Source organism: Branchiostoma floridae, chromosome 11 (assembly GCF_000003815.2).
Source record: "Branchiostoma floridae strain S238N-H82 chromosome 11, Bfl_VNyyK, whole genome shotgun sequence".
Taxonomy (NCBI): Eukaryota; Metazoa; Chordata; class Leptocardii; order Amphioxiformes; family Branchiostomatidae; genus Branchiostoma; species Branchiostoma floridae.
In genome coordinates, this window is record NC_049989.1 from 10181721 (window position 1) to 10199206 (window position 17486).

Genomic DNA, 17486 nt, shown 5'->3' on the forward strand with positions numbered 1-17486 from the left:
AGGAACCGGAGTGTGCCCGATGTCACCTATAGGGGGGAAGCCCCGGTGTATCTATTTTTCTGTTGGGTTTTGACGCCAGTGATTTCCGCTTCCGGTCTGGGTAATCTCTTCTGGCAGTTTAGACCTAGCAGACTCGTCGTCCGATCGATTTTCGCCTAATGTAGTACGGTTTCATGGATCAACAAATTATTGCAATTTCATAATTCGACTGTCATTTGGTTCGCCCGAGTGTTTTTCAATTCTTTATCGTTCTTTTCACGCTCTATGTAAACCGTTTGCAAAATAATGTCTCTGTTGACGATTTTGGTGTATTTAGTAAATAAACACTGTGGAGATAAACGACGAAGATAGACAACAAAGCTGTGGACTCGTTTTACAATAACAAGGATTTATCTGTTTGGGGAATGTTTTGTTCTTGAGTCAGTGCTTTTCCTAGAGGGTTGTCATTGCAGGTTTCATGGAGTCAGCGTAATTTTTACCAATACGTAATGCATTGGCAAAAAAAGCTGACTCTATTTTAGTAATTCACTTTTGTGCTTTTCCCAAAAGCACAAAGCTACTTTTGTTTTCTTTAAGTTTTTATTTTAACTAGTACAGGATGTTACACCACAGTGTATCCCATATAGGCTTAGGTCCCAATTTTACTCCGGTGCCCATCAGGGATGTAGCCCCGACCGAACCCCGAAGCCACAAATTTGTCCCGGTAGACTACCGGATACCGGGGGGACCCCTCGGTATTCCCCTCGGGTAGGTCATTTGTTACCGGGCCCCGAATTCATTTTAAGTCTGACTTGAATTTAACCCTGTGCCCGGCCGGTCCCCCCAAAAAAGAGCTAGGAGCAGAAGATGTACATGTCCTACGGTGCGACGTAGGTGCAGTCTAAGTCATAGCAAAAAGTCTTGGCGCTATCCCGGTTAGTTTACGGTCGTGACCAAAGGTAGCTACGAACCCACCAAGCCATCTGAGCTAACTTGACAGAATAACTCTGCACTCTGGCAAAGAAACACCTGGACCTTTGTTTGGACAGTCAGTGACGATTCTTTTATGCCCCAATTCAAAGAGAAGAAGCCTTCTCGGCGCCACAAAAGATTTGTCATCACTGACAATGTCCTGTCGGCCTACATTTGTGCCCATTGTGTTAAAATGTTTGTTTTTCCTGTTTTAGACTCAACGTTCCTCACCACCCACTACCGTGAAACATGGTGAATAGTGAAGAATATGCCCATAAGTGATCTATTCAAACGTTAACTTGACCCTTGTCTTTCACAGGCCAGGTGGGCAACGTCATCGCCAACAGGAATGCAGACAGACTGCAGTTTGAGAGAATGTTGGTAAGTACGCGGTGAAATAAAAAAGTTCGTCGTATAAACTCTATGAAAACGGATCGGAGGCAGTGTTTTCTGTCTTCTGTTAGGTTGTATTGGAGTGTGTTTACTGGTATGTTTCTTCCCATTGGCTCGGGTCCAAGTTTGTTCTCGGGATGAGTTGTAACCGGGGACTGGCAGGATGTGAAGATTGTATGTTTTAATTGAAAATCTCCACTGCAAGCTTTTTCCTTTTCATTTCACTTTCCTCTTCCGAATCCATTTTCAAGCACACGACCTTTGTGTTTTTTGTTTGTTTATCAATTTTCTTTATTTGTTTTTTGTACATGGTGTACACGATCATTGTCATCTGTTATCCCTATCCCAGGACAGTGCTAAAACCTACATGAAGAGTAACAACATTCCCGAGGAGATGCAGAGGCGGGTTCAGCGGTGGTACGGTTACTCCTGGAGCAGGTAAGGTTCGGTGTAGTCAGGTTCTCTTAGTAGATAAGCAATTGAAAAGTACCCTCCTTGCGTATTTGTATTCACAAAGAATAAACAGTGCTTCTACATGGCATATTGTCCATTAGGTAGCCGTGATCGCAACTGTGTTATGGATCAGTCCATGCGGTTGGAGATATAATTGTGGTTTCAGAATAAAAGGTCTATCATAATAAGAAAGAGACTATTGTTAAATTTGTAAAAATACATATTCACAAACTCAAAAATGAATTTATCCTGATGATTTGCCTTTATAAAAAACATTGTTGCTATCAATGGCTAGTCAACTGCTTAAGAAATTATAATACACGTATAAGAAAGTCAACCCCAGTGATGAACCGGGACGAGGGGGGGATACAGCTTAGCCACGTTTGGGATTGTTTTCCCGCCGCAAAAGCGCCACCTACATCGGCTACATATAGCAATGAGAAGCAGAACTCCAGTTACAAGCTCTGACGAAGGTGTCTGAGAGACATCGAAAAGCAAGCAATATAAGTACCTGCTGGTTGTGTAAAAAGATTCTTCTATATCCCATAATACACGTGTCCAACAAAACTAGGAACCGTCTATCACGGTGTATTTGTTTTTGTTTTCCAGAGGCCTGATGAGAGGAGGGGGAGACATCAACTCCCTCGGGCTGCTACCGGACAGGATAAAGATCGAGCTGGCGCTGCAGGTCAACCTACAGACTCTCAAGAAGGTGCGAACTTCAACCAGACCTTCTGCAAAGTCTTCAAGAAATTTGTTATTCATTGCCTCCAATCTATACCTTCCTCTACATCGTTTATTATTTTTTTTGCTTCCATGTTGTTATGTTTTGGAATGTTTTGTTTCGATGTGTCTGGTTGCTTGTACTCTTGTGTGCCCGTTGCTGTTTGAATGCACTGTCAGTAGAGAGGCAGGAAGTGAGTGGAAAAAATTATGTCATTACAAAGGTAGGACTTGCAGAAGCGACAAAAAGTATCAGAAAAGTCGTTGGATAAATGGAAGAGTTTATTATTACTAATCACGGGGGGGGGGGGGGGGCTTTGGTCTGTCCGTTTGTTTGCGTATGTTTAAAAATTTACATGTTTCCTGGAAAATAGTCACGTTCACCGTAGAGTAGCAGGACGTGAACAATGCTAACCGAAACCTTCGTTCAAAAATATTCACGGGGGCATTGAACTTTGTTTTTCCTGTTTTACACCTGTCCTCCAGGTGACGATATTCCAACAGGTACAACCGGAGTTCCTGTACGACCTGGTCCTGAAGATGAAAGCCTTCATCTTCACACCTGGCGATCTGATCTGTCGGCGAGGAGAGGTGGCGCGGGAAATGTTCATCATCAACCACGGGATCCTGGACATCATCAGGTCAGTCATCCGGGATACTCGTCAACTGTAGGTCAGTCATCCGGGACATTTCTGACTCTAGGTCAGTCATCCGGGTTATTTCTGACTCTAGGTCAGTCGTGCGGGTTATTTCTGACTCTAGGTCAGTCATCCGGGATATTCTGAGTCTAGATCAGTCATCCGAGTTATTTCTGACTCTAGGTCAGTCATCCGGGATTTCTTAGTCAAGTTCAGTCTTATCTTAATTTCCGACTTTGGGTTAGTTATCCAGGATATTTCTGACTCTAGATCAGTCATCCGGGTTATTTCTGACTCTGGGACAGTCATCCGGGATATTTGTGACCCAAGGTCAGTTACCTTGACATTTCTGACTTTAAGTCAGTTATCCAGTATATTTCTGACTCAAGGTCAGTCATCAGGGACAATTCTACCAACTAGCTTTTTTGAACTTACATGTACTTTGTTGGCATGAAGACCACGTTTCCATGACGACCATGTTGGCATGACTTCCATGTTGTCATGACTACCAGATTGCCATGACCCCAACTAAGACATGACGCAAACTAGTAATCGTTTCCACCCCCACCTTACAGTGAAACAGGGCGAGTCATCACCCAGCTGAAGGCCGGAGATTTCTTTGGAGAGATCGGCATCCTTAACTTGGACGGAGGTGTCAACAAGTATGTTACCTTTTTTCATCATTTTCCTACCATTCAAAGCCAGATGATTAACGTTTGTGGCAACTTTTTGGGTTGCTGTAAATGAATGTATACTAAAATATGTTTTCGGTGAAAGTGTTCACACACATGTTGATAACCTATCCGCACAAGTAAAACACACCTGTCCCTAGTGCTGAATACCATCCACACAAACAAACATACCTGTCCTTGGTGCTAGACACCATCCACACAGTTTAACATACCTGTCCTTGATAACCTATCCCCACAGGTAAAACACACCTGTCCCTAGTGCTGACTACTATTCACACAAACAAACATACCTGTCCTTGGTGCTAGACACCATTCACACAGTTAAACATACCTGTCCTTGATAACCTATCCCCACAGGTAAAACACACCTGTCCCTAGTGCTGAATACTATCCACACAAACAAACATACCTGTCCTTGGTGCTAGACACCATCCACACAGTTAAACATACCTGTCCTTGGTGCTAGACACCATCCACACACAAGCAAACATACCTGTCCTTGGTGCTAGACACCATTCACACTCAAGCAAATATACCTGTCCTTGGTGCTGAACACCACCCACACACATGCAAACACACCTGTCATTGATGCTGAACACCAACCACACACCTGCAAACATGTCTGTCCTTGGTGCTGAACACTATCCAAACACTATCAAACACACGTGTCCCTAATGCTGAGCGCTTTCCACAAACTTTTAAACGTACCTATCCTTGGTGCTGAATATCAGCATATCATTACAAAAACCTCCGTTTTTTTCATGCACCAAACACTCCCTCACTTTCAAATGCTGTTTCTTGTAATCAAACACACAAAAACCAACAAAATTACTCTGATATTCTTCAACCACAGGCGCACAGCGGACGTCAGGTCTGTGGGTTACTCGGAACTGTTCGCGTTGTACAAAGAAGACGTGTTAGCCGCCATGGAGGATTTTCCAGAAGCGAAGGTAACGCCCTATATAGCTACATTTGTCGTTATGGCGTATATTGTAGGATCGCAAGCTGAGAGCATTCCTGGGATATACTTGTGCGAATGCCGTACAAAATAAGCTATTTTGTTACAGAAAATGTTGTCCTTGATCATTGTGGGCTGTCACAGCCTGCATAAACATTCTATGACACAAAATTTCACGCTCTATGACGAATGTGGCCGCGCTGTTAACATTGCAGCGCATCAAATAACCTACTAAATTAGGGTTAGTGATACCGCTCATATGAACATTTGAAATCTTCTGTCTGACGGAACATAATGTAGACTTACGGCGTTACTTTTTCAATCGAAGCCACGGTCATTACATGGAATGTTAGTACCAGCTAAATCAGATCTATAAGCTTCTATCTGGTCCTTTTTACAGCGCATCCTAACGGAGTACGGACGCCGGCGCCTCAGAGTAGCCGTGGCGGACAGGGAAAAACGCGAGGACGACGAACTGGTCAAGAAGGTGGCGAGTAGGAAAGAATCGCTGATGTCAAGGTAACGCGCATGTGGTTTGTCAACTTACTAGTGCAACAACGCCATCTTGCGGATTGATAAAACATTGCAAGTTAAGGCAAGGAAATCACGTTGTGCAGGTCTCGAGATGCTTGGAGAACGATGGAATAGTGAGTGATAGAATGATAAAATAACACAGAATAAAATGATAGAATACTGATAACTTGGAGAGCTACTGCACTATGTGTTTTTATGTCAAAATGCATGTATGTTACTCTTGGCTATTATATTATCATGGTTTATATATTACATGTATATTGGTTTATCAATTCTCTTCTCAAAATACTTGTACTTCTTTCCGCTAGCGTTGAAGTTTGAAACTGTTCTTAAATGTCACTAAAAGATTGTTTGTTTTCCTTAAGTTGCAAGGCAAAGTCTTCGCAGGATCTCAGGAGCGAAGCCACCACGACGGACACCCCGAGACACATCCCCCGTTCCCGGTCGCGACGCCCCTCCAGCGCCCTCGCCCTCGATCAACAACGCCTACCCGAGGCAAGAAATGGATCACCCGCGCCACTAACGCCACCTAGCGACTATCCGAGAAAAGGCAGTACAAAATCTCAAGACTTGGGCGAGATTGTTGACGACCGGATGTTGAAGACACTGCGGGATGATATGCTGCGTAACGGAGGGTTGGTGAGGAGTAGGATGGGTCCCTCTCGCCCCTCGGATGCCGGGTTGCAAAAACACAGGGCGACTTTACAGAAGAGACCCTCTTTTTCTAGGACCACGCCTAGCCTTACGTTGAGAGAACCCTCGGAAGACTATTTGAGCAGGTACGTGTTGTACCAAGGAGCTTTTATCAGATAAAAGCTCCTTGGTTGTACTTAATGAAGTACTTTCACCATGTAAGAGGTAAAAGGGGAGTTGTCGAGCCATGTGAGCAAATTCTGAATAATAATGATAAAGTTGAAATGTAATTTCCCCAAAAAATGAATATCCAAATTTAAAACAGATCCTTGCCAGTCCGTCAAGGAATGGGCAATCCATTGCTTCTATGACGTCACGTTATATAGATAGCACACGTGACTCGGAGAGCAGTGGGTCATAAGTTGCAGGAATATTATGGCGCCCTTTGTCCCGGTTTAGGAACTGTTTAGTTCAATTTTATCCAGAATGACTTGTACCAACATAGATTATGAACTTTCAATTCAAGCCAGTAGATATTCAATCTTTTGGCCAAACGTGTGTGCATTGTTTCAACCTGACATTTAAACGGTGTTGTGTGGTTTGAAGAATGACAGACAACAATATAGTTACAAGAAAATTCCGTAGTGTTTTCAGAACTTTTGTATTTCATCTTCTTGATGCAGAAAATCTTCCATCGGAGGAAGTCGGAGAAATTCCGTAGTGTTTTCAGAACTTTTGTATTTCATCTTCTTGATGCAGAAAATCTTCCATCGGAGGAGGAGAACAATGGCCGGCCATGATGACGTCAGCGGACAGATATTTCCAACAGATGACAGTGAGTTATAAACATAGTAGACACATTGCATTAATTCCAAATTCTGACTCATCCCTGTACATAGACAAAAACTAATAATGCGATAATAACTAACAATTTACTAACTTACTGCAATGTTCTCCCTGCCAATTCCCTCTCACCATATTCTAGAAAGTGCTGTGCTATCATGATCTTTTACATTTATGCCATTATTATTGTTAATTTCCACTGTATAAATTGTTTGTACATGTACAACTGAAATTTTATCACACCTGTGATATATACAAATATGTACCTCCTAAGTTTGTATTATGTTAACCTGTTATAGCCTCCCTTGGAACTGAGCTTAATTTGGATGAGAGAAGTACCAATCTGTATCCTAGATGATAGATAGACAAACTAACACAGATACATTGCAGTAAACCGATGTTCCGTTATTACAGGAAGAAACCATCTCAGAGTGGAAGCAGAGAGTCGCAGAACTGAAGGACGAAACCACAGAGAAGACGAAAACAATCGAACAACTTAAAGACATTAAAAGTCAACAAGATGTAGAGATTGCAAGACTAGAGGAAAGAATAAGAGGACTACAGGTATAGAAAGCGCCAATGGATACTGTACTATGTTCTTTCACTGTAAAGTTGGGAGCTTGGGGACTGTCCTTGGTGCTGAACCTATCTCTTCAATGCCTACGCCACTTTGAATACACCTTTCTCACGCGGCGGCCATGATAGATCTAAAACGAGTTCAATGCGGCAAACAAAAGACTGTCCATCATAATTAACAGTTCAACCAATGATAGCCTGCCAATTAGAAAAGCGACCAATGAGTGAGTGGCTGCCAATCCGTCAAAAATTTGCATTATTATGTTTTTATTTTGCATCTCTTAAGGGACTATGGGATCAGTCTACACTGCTCTAAATTTCTACATCTTTTGGTGCATAGCACTACTCTTAATATTTATTATTTTATCTTATATCATGAAAAATTGTGACTGATTTGGGGGAAAACTAAATGGGACCTGATTTTAGAAATAAGTTTTGTCTGTTTGCCTCATTGACCTCGTCTTCGATCTATCATGGCCGCCGCGTGAGAAAGGTGTATGAGTCCAAAAAGCGTGCTGTTGTCAACATTGATAAAGTTTAATGTTCAAAATATGTAACGATTTTATATGATCCAGAATATAAAAATATCAAAGATCTACGAAACATGTATATCAAGTCGTTGGTAAATGTTATTTGAAGAAAAATTGAAACAACAAACCACTGTAACCCATTATTCTGTTGATGGTAAAATGTTCATCTGGCCTTCCTTTTCTTTACAGGAACAGCTAAAAGATAAATCAGCTCTCAGACTGGAAAGTGTGTCCCCTACGCCCTCCCACCCCGGAACACCGACGAACCAAACCACGCCCACAAAGATCAACACCTTAGTACAGCCGGCCTCAGCACGTGCAAGAACACCTTCTGCGAAGGTTCAGCAAGCCTCTAGAAACAGTGCAAAGACGCGGGCGTCCAACACATCAAAAGTGTGATTTGTTGTGATTGGGTGGTTGCGGTCACGTGTTTATGACGCAATTTTGGGTCGTTTGCAAAGTCATTGTGTGAGAAGTTCGAAATCTTTAATGTGACAACTAACTTACGTTGGTTTACTTAAGAATTAGATTGTTTCCCAATACAAGGATATTTCAATCACCACCAAGCCAAACTCTTTCATTATGTGGTTAAACTTTTTGTTTCTTGCTACCTCATAATGCTTTTTTTTTTTAGTCGTAACATTCATATCATAAACTACAACGTTAAAGAATTGCTACCTTTATGTTCACCATCTATGATCATTTTCACTACTAATTAAAAAGTTGTTATTTCATATGATCATGACCAAAAAAAACAATCCACAAAATATTTCATACCGATGGAGTATATGAGTCTTATTCCTCAATGTTTAATTGTTCAGGACTACAAATATGTTGTCATGTGCGCATATAAAAAGCTATTGTTGCAAAGAAGTGTAACCACTTCAGTGTCTTTTCTGTACCACTCTGTGTCTCAAGCAATGGTTAGTTTTCAGTTTACACAATTTTTTCCTCATTTTAAATTTTTATTCACAATTTAGTGACTGATTCCTATAGTGTATAATACACTACCTGTAGGGGTTGGTTCGAATGACCACTAACTCGGTCACAGTTGTATCAGAACCAACTGATGAAATCAGATTTCATGATGTTTATTTATCTATGCGCAAGCTTATCTATTGTGATATTGTGTAAATAAATGCACTGCTAAATGTTGGCAATGAGGTAATAAAGATATTTATTTAATCAATGCATCAATGATTTCATTACTCAACTTACAAAACATAAGGTGAGGAACTGTCAGTCTTCTCAATAAGTGGGCTCTTTTACATACACAGACTTGACGCTTGGAACTTACACACACAAATGAATGATCCTATCAAAATGTATATGAAATTAATAACAAAGGAAACACTTTTATATAGGGGATAGCGATATTGGAAAGCATCCCTCTGCTGTGTTTATAACACTATATCTACTAGGGAACAGGTCAACTTCCTGAAGGTCACCAGCATACTCATAACACTGCAGTAAGTAGTCAAAGCTCTGGTAGTATTTTCTATACAAATTACAATCCAATCAAGTGGGGGATAACCAACAGTGTACTTATCTCCATTTTATTACTGAAGGTATGGAAACTTGTATACTAGCAATAGCTCATGGTTGCCTTTAAAGCATGGCTAATCCTTCATATCATATCATATCATATCATATCGCAACATATATTAAGTAATGGGTAAGTGAGTAGATGATAATCAATCTAGACTGTAACTATAGTATCCATGAAATAGCACCAGTATGAGCTTCATATCTGCAATTGGTCCATTCACAGAAAAGTATATGAATCATGTATAAATCCATTTATGAAATATCATTCTTTTGGTAAATAAGGGCATAAATTCTATCTAATATATTTTTCCTGAATGTTTCCAAAGCTCCTTTACAAACTGGAAGATCGCAACTTTTTTTTACAATCTATGGATAAAATAGACTGTAACATATGAAGTATTGTTTAAACATCAATAAACACCATTGCACAAGTGACGTAGCCAAAACAAAGTAAGGAACAAATCAACAGCAATTTTTACCTAGCCTTATTCTATAACTGAAGATGCATACAGTAGCCAAAGCAAAGTAAGGAACAAATTAATATAATCATCAATTATTAACTAGCCTTTTTTGCTACTACTGAAGATGCCTACATTATGATTATGATACATAATTCAAGCCTAAAATATGAATTTATCATAGCTTATACAATTACAGATCATACAGATGTGACAACTTAATTACTGTTGTTTCTTCAATATTGCCTTCCTCTGTAACAATACCCTTTTGATATTGACAATAAGCATGAAGGTATTGACAACATAGGTGCTGATACAGACAATACAGGCGTCCTGTAGGATAAAGTATAGGATGTAGGCCAGGTAGACACAACCGAGACACGACAGGACTGAAGTCGCCAGGAGGACGATGGAGACGGACATACCTGGGACAACACCTGGAAGGTGGGGGGGGGGGGATAAGATGGTAGGTTTTATTTGTAAACTTGCAAACACTGGAGAAGTGATAAGGTTCATGACCTAACATATGGTTATGATGTTACTCACTGATTCACTGTCAGTGTCAGTGTGACAGTGTCACTTACCCATTCTTTCGTGCACTAACTCATCACTTATTAGTACTCACTTATTCACTTTCATTCAATCATTTACTCTCACTCACTCACTCTCACTTAACTTTGTCACTCACTAATTCTTTAATAATGCACTCACACATTTTTTTACTCTTTCACTTAATAATTCACTCAATCATTCACTCACTCGCTCAATTAATCAATCAATCAATCACTCACTCACTCACTCAATCAATCAATCACTGTCACTCACTCACTCACTCACTCACCGTCCTTCGACATAACACACCAGCTTTGCAGGCATGCGGCACATGCTAGTTATGATATTACAATGAACGCTTGTTGATATCTAATAGTTTGATAACTTGGACTCACCCAGACAAAGCTGCATGATGTAGAAGGCCAGACCAAATATACTGTTGGGCAGGTTCAGGGGACTGTCCGCTCCCAGGATCGGCTCTACTAGTCCAAATCCACGGCCAAACCTGCACAAAAAATATGTCCATACGATTAGGTTTTCCTTGCGTGCTTGAAATGTGGAAGGATTTATAACAACAATAAGCTATGTATTAATAGTTGGTGAGAAAAAGTACTGGCTGAATAACATATTCCTCTTTCTGTTGAAGCGACCACAATCAACGTGCTGATTATTCTGTCGCATAAGTTGGAGTTACCTCATGCTTAATATTACTGGGGGTATAATAGCAGCATGCAAAATAGGGCCACCGACACTCAACTATAGGTTGGTATTGGAACCCATGACCCTTGAATATGTGCACAAATAGACAGAATCAAAGTTTGTCATGTAGCAAAACCAAGGACGTGAGTTCGTAAAACAAACAAAAACGTGTGCCTTTTCCACGCCCCCCTCCCCCATCACACTCACCGAGACGTGAACACTTTGGAACAGCTGACGGATTCGCTGACGTCACACATAGCTGTGTACGAGTGGTCCGCTTCCTTAGATGTCTCCACGTAGAAGGCGTATCCAGATAACACCAAACCGGCCGTACACAGCATACACCGGGACAAAATCTCCCAAATCGGGAGCCGAAAACTTCTTCCTGCCGCCATGTTGTCCCTTTATTGGTCGTGGTGAGATCTGATTGGTTGGGTTGAAAACTTGGGTTATTCCATTCTTACAAAAGGGGGCTCAATCACAAACCTTTTTTTTAAATCTTCAAGCAGATGTTGGGGAATATGAATGATTACGTTTTCCTTGTATAACTGCACTTTACTTTGTGACAAAACATTACGGTGTGTCAAAGACATGGAAAGTTAGGGATGTATCAATAATTTCAACCTCCCTCGATATTTGATCGATTGAAGATGTTGAACAACAAAGATTTATCAAAGAGGTCAAAGCAGTATCCAACCAGTCGGCCGTTTTGAAGTTTTGACGATCATCTTCATTATGTCATCAGTAAATTTAGATCTGCAAGCTATTTTCGTTAGGAGAATTTACAGGTACTTGACTACTTTTGTATGTTATATGTTGTATTACTATTTAAAGACTAAAACTAACTTAATTCAGCCAGTTTTATATGAAGGTAAGACAGGCTGCACTGTTGTTTTAGTATATCTATCCATATGTAACGTTAACGGGCAATGATTTTAACAAATTCACCACTACTTCTCCTTGGATTAGTCACTATTTAAAATGTGAACAGGAACATGTGTTTTTCTCATTTTCTCAAAGTTTAGTTTCTGCTCTTGCCATTTGTTTAAATTAACGCACTCTTTGTTTAAAATTCTGGAAATTCGATCGTAAGGGGTCGCTTTTCGGTTACCGAAGGGTTCGCTTAGCGGTTACTCCAGGTGAACCTTCATTCGCTTTCGAGCCTTGTACAAAAGTCACGAAGTAATTTTTAGTACTCAAATCACTTTCTGTTCTTTGGTTGCGTGTATTTATCTGGAATTCAAGTGATAAAAGTAACGCACACTTTGTTTAGGATTCTGGAAGTTCGATCGTATGGGATCGCTTTTCGGTCACCGAAGGGTTTGCTTAGCGGTTACTCCAGGTGAAACTTCATTCGCTTTCGAGCCTTGTAGAAAAGTCACGAAGTAATTTTTTAGTACTCAAATCACTTTTTGTCTTTTTCTTGCGTGTTTTACTCTGGAATTCAAGTGATGAAAGTAACGCACACTTTGTTTAAGATTCTGGAACTTCGATCGTATGGGTTGCTTTTCGGTTACCAAAGGGTTCGCTTAGCGGTTACTCCAGGTGAACCTTCGTTCGCTTTCGAGCCTTGTAGAAAAGTCACGAAGTAATTTTTAGCACTCAAATAACTTTCTGTCTCTTCGTTGCAAATTGCGCTATGGAATTCAAGTGATGAAAGTAACGCACACTTTGTTTAAGATTCTGGAAGTTCGATCGTATGGAGTCGCTTTTCGGGTACCAAAGGGTTCGCTTTGCGGTAACCGTAGGTCAACCTTCATTCGCTTTCGAGCCTTGTAGAAAAGTCACGGAGAAATTTTTAGTACTCAAATCACTTTCTGTCTCTTCGTTGCGTGTTTTACTCTGGGATTCAAGTGATGAAAGTAACGCACACTTTGTCTAAGATTTTGGAAGTTCGACTTTATGGGGTCTCTTTTCGGTTACCGAAGGGTTCGCCTAGCGGTTACTCCAGGTGAACCTTCATTCGCTTTCGAGCCTTGTACAAAAGTCACGAAGTAATTTTTAGTACTCCAATCCCTTTTTGTCTTTTTGATGCGTGTTTCTCTCTGGAATTTGAGTGATGAAAGTAACGCACACTTTGTTTCGGATTCTGGAACTTCAATCGTATGGGGCCGTTTGTCGGTTACCGAAGGGTTCGCTTAGCGGTTACTCCAGGTGAACCTTCATTCGCTTTCAAACCTTGTAGAAAAATCACGAAGTAATTCTTAGTGCTCAAATCACTTTCTGTCTTTTCGTTGCGTGTTTTACTCTGGAATTTATGTGAAGAAAGTAACGCACACTTTGTTTAAGATTCTGGAAGCTCGATCGTATGGGGTCGTTTTGCGGTTACCGAAGGGTTCGCTTAGCGGTTACTCCAGGTGAACCTTCAATCGCTTTCGAGCCTTGTAGAAAAGTCACGAAGTAATTTTTAGTACTCAAATCACTTTCTGTCTTTTCTTTGCGTGTTTTACTATGGAATTCAAGTGATGAAAGTAACGCACACTGCTTATGATTCTGGAAGTTCGATCGTATGGGGTCGCTTTGCGGTTACCGAAGGGTTCGCTTAGCGGTTACTCCAGGTGAACCTTAAATCGCTTTCGAGCCTTGTAGAAAAGTCACGAAGTAATTTTTAGCACTCAAATCAGTTTCCGTCTTTTCGTTGCGGGATTAACTATGGCTTTCAAGTAATGAAAGTAACGCACACTTTGTTTAAGCTTCCTGCAGTTTGATCGTATGGGGTCGCTTTGTGGTTACCGAAGGCTTCGCTTAGCGGTTACCTCACTTGAACCTTCATTCGCTTTCGAGCCTTGCAGAAAAGTCACGAAGTAATTAAGCACTCAAATAATTTTCTGCCTTCTCGCCACGTGTTTTATTTTGAAATTCAAGTGATGAAAGTAACGCACACTTTGTTTAAGACTCTAGAAGTTCAATCGTATGGGGTCGCTTTTTGGTTACCGAAGGGTTCGCTTAGCGGTTACTCCGGGTGAACCTTTAGTCGCTTTCGAGCCTTGTAGAAAATTCACGAAGTAATTTTTAGTACTCAAGTCACTTCTTCTCTTTTCTTTGCGGGTTTTACTATGGAATGAAAGTGATGAAAGTAACGCACACTTTGTTCAAGACTCTAGAAGTTCGATCTTATGGGGTCGCTTTGCGGTTACCGAAGGGTTCGCTTAGCGGTTACTCCAGGTGAACCTTCATTCACGTTCGATGCTTGTAGAAAAGTCACGAAGTAATTTTTAGTACTCAAATCACTTTTTGTCTTTTCTTTGCGTGTTTTACTATGGAATTCAAGTGATGAAAGTAACTCACACTTTGTTTCAGATTCCGTACGTTCGATCGAATGGGGTCGCTTTTCGGTTACCGAAGGGTTCGCTAAGCGCTTACTCCGGGTGAACCTTCATTCGCTTTCGAGCCTTGTAGAAAAGTCACGAAGTAATTTTTAGTACTTAAATCACTTTCGGTCTTTTCGTTGCGTGTTTTGCTCTGGAATTCATGTGATGAAAGTAACGCACACTTTGTTTAAAATTCTGGAAGTTCGATCGTATGGGGTCGCTTTTCGGTTACCGAAGGGTTCGCTTAGCGGTTACTCCAGGTGAACCTTCATTCGCTTTCGAGCCTTGTAGAAAAGTCACGAAGTAATTTTTAGTACTTAAATCACTTTCTGCCTTCTCGCCACGTGTTTTATTTAGAAATTTAAGTGATGAAAGTAACGCACATTTTGTTTTAGATTCTGGAAGTTCGATCGTATGAGGTCGCTTTTTGGTTACCGAAGGGTTCGCTTAGCGGTTACTTCAGGTGAACCTTCATTCGCTTTCGAGCCTTGTCGAAAAGTCACGAAGTAATTTTTAGTACTCAAATCACTTTCTGTCTTTTCTTTGTGTTTTAGAATGGAATTCAAGTGATGAAAGCAGCCGCCAAGCCACGTCTAAAATAGAATGCCTTTAGAACGCTATTTGTTTTCTTACGTATCCTTCCGCCGTGCATGGTAACGCCGTTGCTACGGGCGCAGTTTTTCGCGCCACCAGCCGGATGAAATATCATCCGACTATGACAGCTGATTGCATCACCATTTCCGGTCTCTTGGTCATCATGGCGGTGAGTACCAGTCGTGTTTGCTATCTGCTCTCTATTTAATCCATTTTTGTGGGGTTTTACAACGATTTTAATTTGTTTCATGATCAAGCTCGGAACACAGTCAAATTAGCAAAATGGCAGCGCCGTAAAGAGTTGAAATTTCGGCGATTTTCAGATTGGGGGCATCCGCATGTCGGTCTCAGAATGTCAATCGATTGTTGGCGTGTAAGACGTGTTTAACCTTCGTCTATATCCCATGTGAAAATCCTGTTGGTTTGAAATCTGGGTAGATATGTAATTTCAGATCTGCCTGGGTCAGTTTTTTGGCGATTTTTCGCCAATACGTTGACGTTCGTAGTGCGAAAAAAATGGAGGTATTTGCTGGGCTGGCCCTGTTACGTGTGACAGATCATCTCACGGTGCTTTATTGTCGGTATTTCTTGTAAACAGTCAACAGTTACCGCCAAAACCTGCATGGTACGGTGTAAAATGTCGACATACGTGACAGATTTTTTTTATTCAGTGTTTATTTGGAGAATTTATTTGGCGCCGTGAGAAAAGTAAAACTGGCCAGCGGAGAATTTCGCTGTGAAAAATCTATCTTTTACGTTTTAGTGTGATACAAGGACCAGATTTTCCCGCCAATATAGTCACGTGTCCGATGTTGTTAGGTAAACTTTTGAAGGCAAACAAACAAACTTGCATAACAACGCAGGTTCATGGCTGCCAGGTTTGCAACAAATTATGAATGGAGGGTCATGATTACACCGTGTTGTAGCAATGTTTGCAGCAGTCGTGATAGATTGTGATATGGGGTAAATATTATTCATCATAATCAAATGTGCAACAATACTACCTACATTAAATCTTTCTCAGTAATCAGTAATCATCACATTTATTTAGCAATGTCCACCATATTTTTGTACTGCTTTAAGGAATACATTGGCGAAATATTATACAGACTTAGGAGATGGATAATAATAGTAGATTTAAATAATTTGATGAAATGAATTATTGTTGAATAGATAAGATAGCATTAAATAATTTGTGTGACCAATTATACTCCTCTGCCGGCTAAACTTCCTCCTCAGCTTTTGTTACTGTCATATGCCACGGAGGAAGGCTGCTTGGAGATTACTATTATAGTACATGTATGGCTTTGTCACGTTAAACTACTGTCATTTAATACATCGTTAATTAGCGACATTACTTCATGAATCATTAAATTGAATTATAAAAACAAGGACATATTTTTTCTTGTTTCAGATCATCCTTGCCTTCACTGACTCAATCTGTAAGTATGTCTCCAATCATGCCACCTTCTCTTCTGACATTTTGTTTTCCCTTAATGCGCACCCTGGAGCTTCCGTATATGATTTGACTTCTGACATCTCTCGTCACCCTTTTGTTGAGCCTGACCTGGTGTTCTTGCATGCGGGGACTAACTGTCTTCCCATGCACCGTCCACTCAGCCGGACTCTTGATGATTTCAGTTACCTTATTTCTGTTACCAAGTCTCGCTTCCCGTCAGCCTCTGTTGTCATCTCTAGCATCCTGCCTAGGTTTGACTCTGAGGTCTATGACAGGAAGCGGTCTGAGTTAAACTCTCAGTTGCTTCGCCTATGTTCTCGCCAGGGTGTGTTTTTCCTTGACAATGGTAGCCGGGCTCGCCGGGCCATGTTTTCTGTTGATGGTTTGCATTTGAGTAGAGCGGGGAACATCAGCTATGCCAAGTATCTTTCTTTTTCTTTGAGCCACTACCTGCAGCTGCACCGTCGCAGCTGTCAGCATCGCTTTACGTTGATGGGTGAGGAGTGGCCTGGGTTGGGGACGGATGGAGGAAGTGGGAAGAAGGACAAGGAGCATCCAGGAGAGGAGCCGAAGTCAGGGGAGTACCAGGGACAGGTGGAGTGGGCTAGGGTAGTCCGACAGGGGGGACCTGTAGCTAGGCCGGCCCCAGGGAAGGTAGAGGGGGGTAGTGTGGGGAAGGGTCCTTCCCAGCCAAGGGGGGGACCGGTAGCTAGGGCGGCCCCAGGGAAGGTAGAGGGGGGTAGTGTGAGGAAGGGACCTTCCCAGCCAAGGGGGGGACCTGTAGCTAGACTGGCCCCAGGGAAGGTAGAGGTGGGTAGTGTGGGGAAGGGTCCTTCCCAGCCAAGGGGGGTACCTGTAGCTAGGGCGGCCCCAGGGAAGGTAGAGGGGGGTAGTGTGGGGAAGGGACCTTCCCAGCCCAGGGGGGGACCTGTAGTTAGATC

At 41.5% G+C, this 17486-nt stretch overlaps 3 protein-coding genes across 3 annotated transcripts in view; 2 read left to right on the top strand and 1 right to left on the bottom strand.

The window, feature by feature from the left end:
- The window catches only part of LOC118426306 (cyclic nucleotide-gated cation channel alpha-3-like), a 17819-nt gene extending 8708 nt beyond the window's left edge, over positions 1–9111 (top strand). Inside the window, exons 3-13 of the mRNA XM_035835610.1 lie at positions 1271–1332; positions 1694–1782; positions 2407–2509; positions 3007–3161; positions 3734–3820; positions 4704–4800; positions 5209–5327; positions 5708–6121; positions 6735–6810; positions 7233–7382; positions 8114–9111. Of these exons, the coding sequence (XP_035691503.1) occupies positions 1271–1332; positions 1694–1782; positions 2407–2509; positions 3007–3161; positions 3734–3820; positions 4704–4800; positions 5209–5327; positions 5708–6121; positions 6735–6810; positions 7233–7382; positions 8114–8323 (1562 nt within the window). The 3' untranslated portion in view covers positions 8324–9111. The remainder of the gene's footprint in view (positions 1–1270; positions 1333–1693; positions 1783–2406; positions 2510–3006; positions 3162–3733; positions 3821–4703; positions 4801–5208; positions 5328–5707; positions 6122–6734; positions 6811–7232; positions 7383–8113) is intronic.
- On the bottom strand, positions 9085–11617 carry LOC118426307 (vitamin K epoxide reductase complex subunit 1-like protein 1). Its single transcript, XM_035835612.1, has 3 exons — positions 11389–11617; positions 10878–10987; positions 9085–10367 (listed from the first exon to the last, which is right to left on the bottom strand). Exons 1-3 carry the CDS (start codon positions 11574–11576, stop codon positions 10153–10155), a joined length of 513 nt encoding a protein of 170 aa, XP_035691505.1. The 5' UTR covers positions 11577–11617; the 3' UTR covers positions 9085–10152.
- A 3456-nt stretch (positions 11618–15073) lies between these two features.
- LOC118426198 overlaps positions 15074–17486 on the top strand; it is a 53679-nt gene continuing 51266 nt past the window's right edge. Inside the window, exons 1-2 of the mRNA XM_035835461.1 lie at positions 15074–15255; positions 16501–17478. Of these exons, the coding sequence (XP_035691354.1) occupies positions 15190–15255; positions 16501–17478 (1044 nt within the window). The 5' untranslated portion in view covers positions 15074–15189. The remainder of the gene's footprint in view (positions 15256–16500; positions 17479–17486) is intronic.

Coding starts and splice junctions, on each gene's coding strand:
- LOC118426307 (XM_035835612.1), bottom strand. CDS start 11,576: ATGGCGGCAGGAAGAAGTTTTCGGCTCCCGATTTGGGAGATTTTGTCC. Junction 10,988..11,388: donor TCCAAAGTGTTCACGTCTCG/GTGAGTGTGATG, acceptor TTTTTTGTGCAG/GTTTGGCCGTGGATTTGGAC. Junction 10,368..10,877: donor CATCATGCAGCTTTGTCTGG/GTGAGTCCAAGT, acceptor CCCACCTTCCAG/GTGTTGTCCCAGGTATGTCC.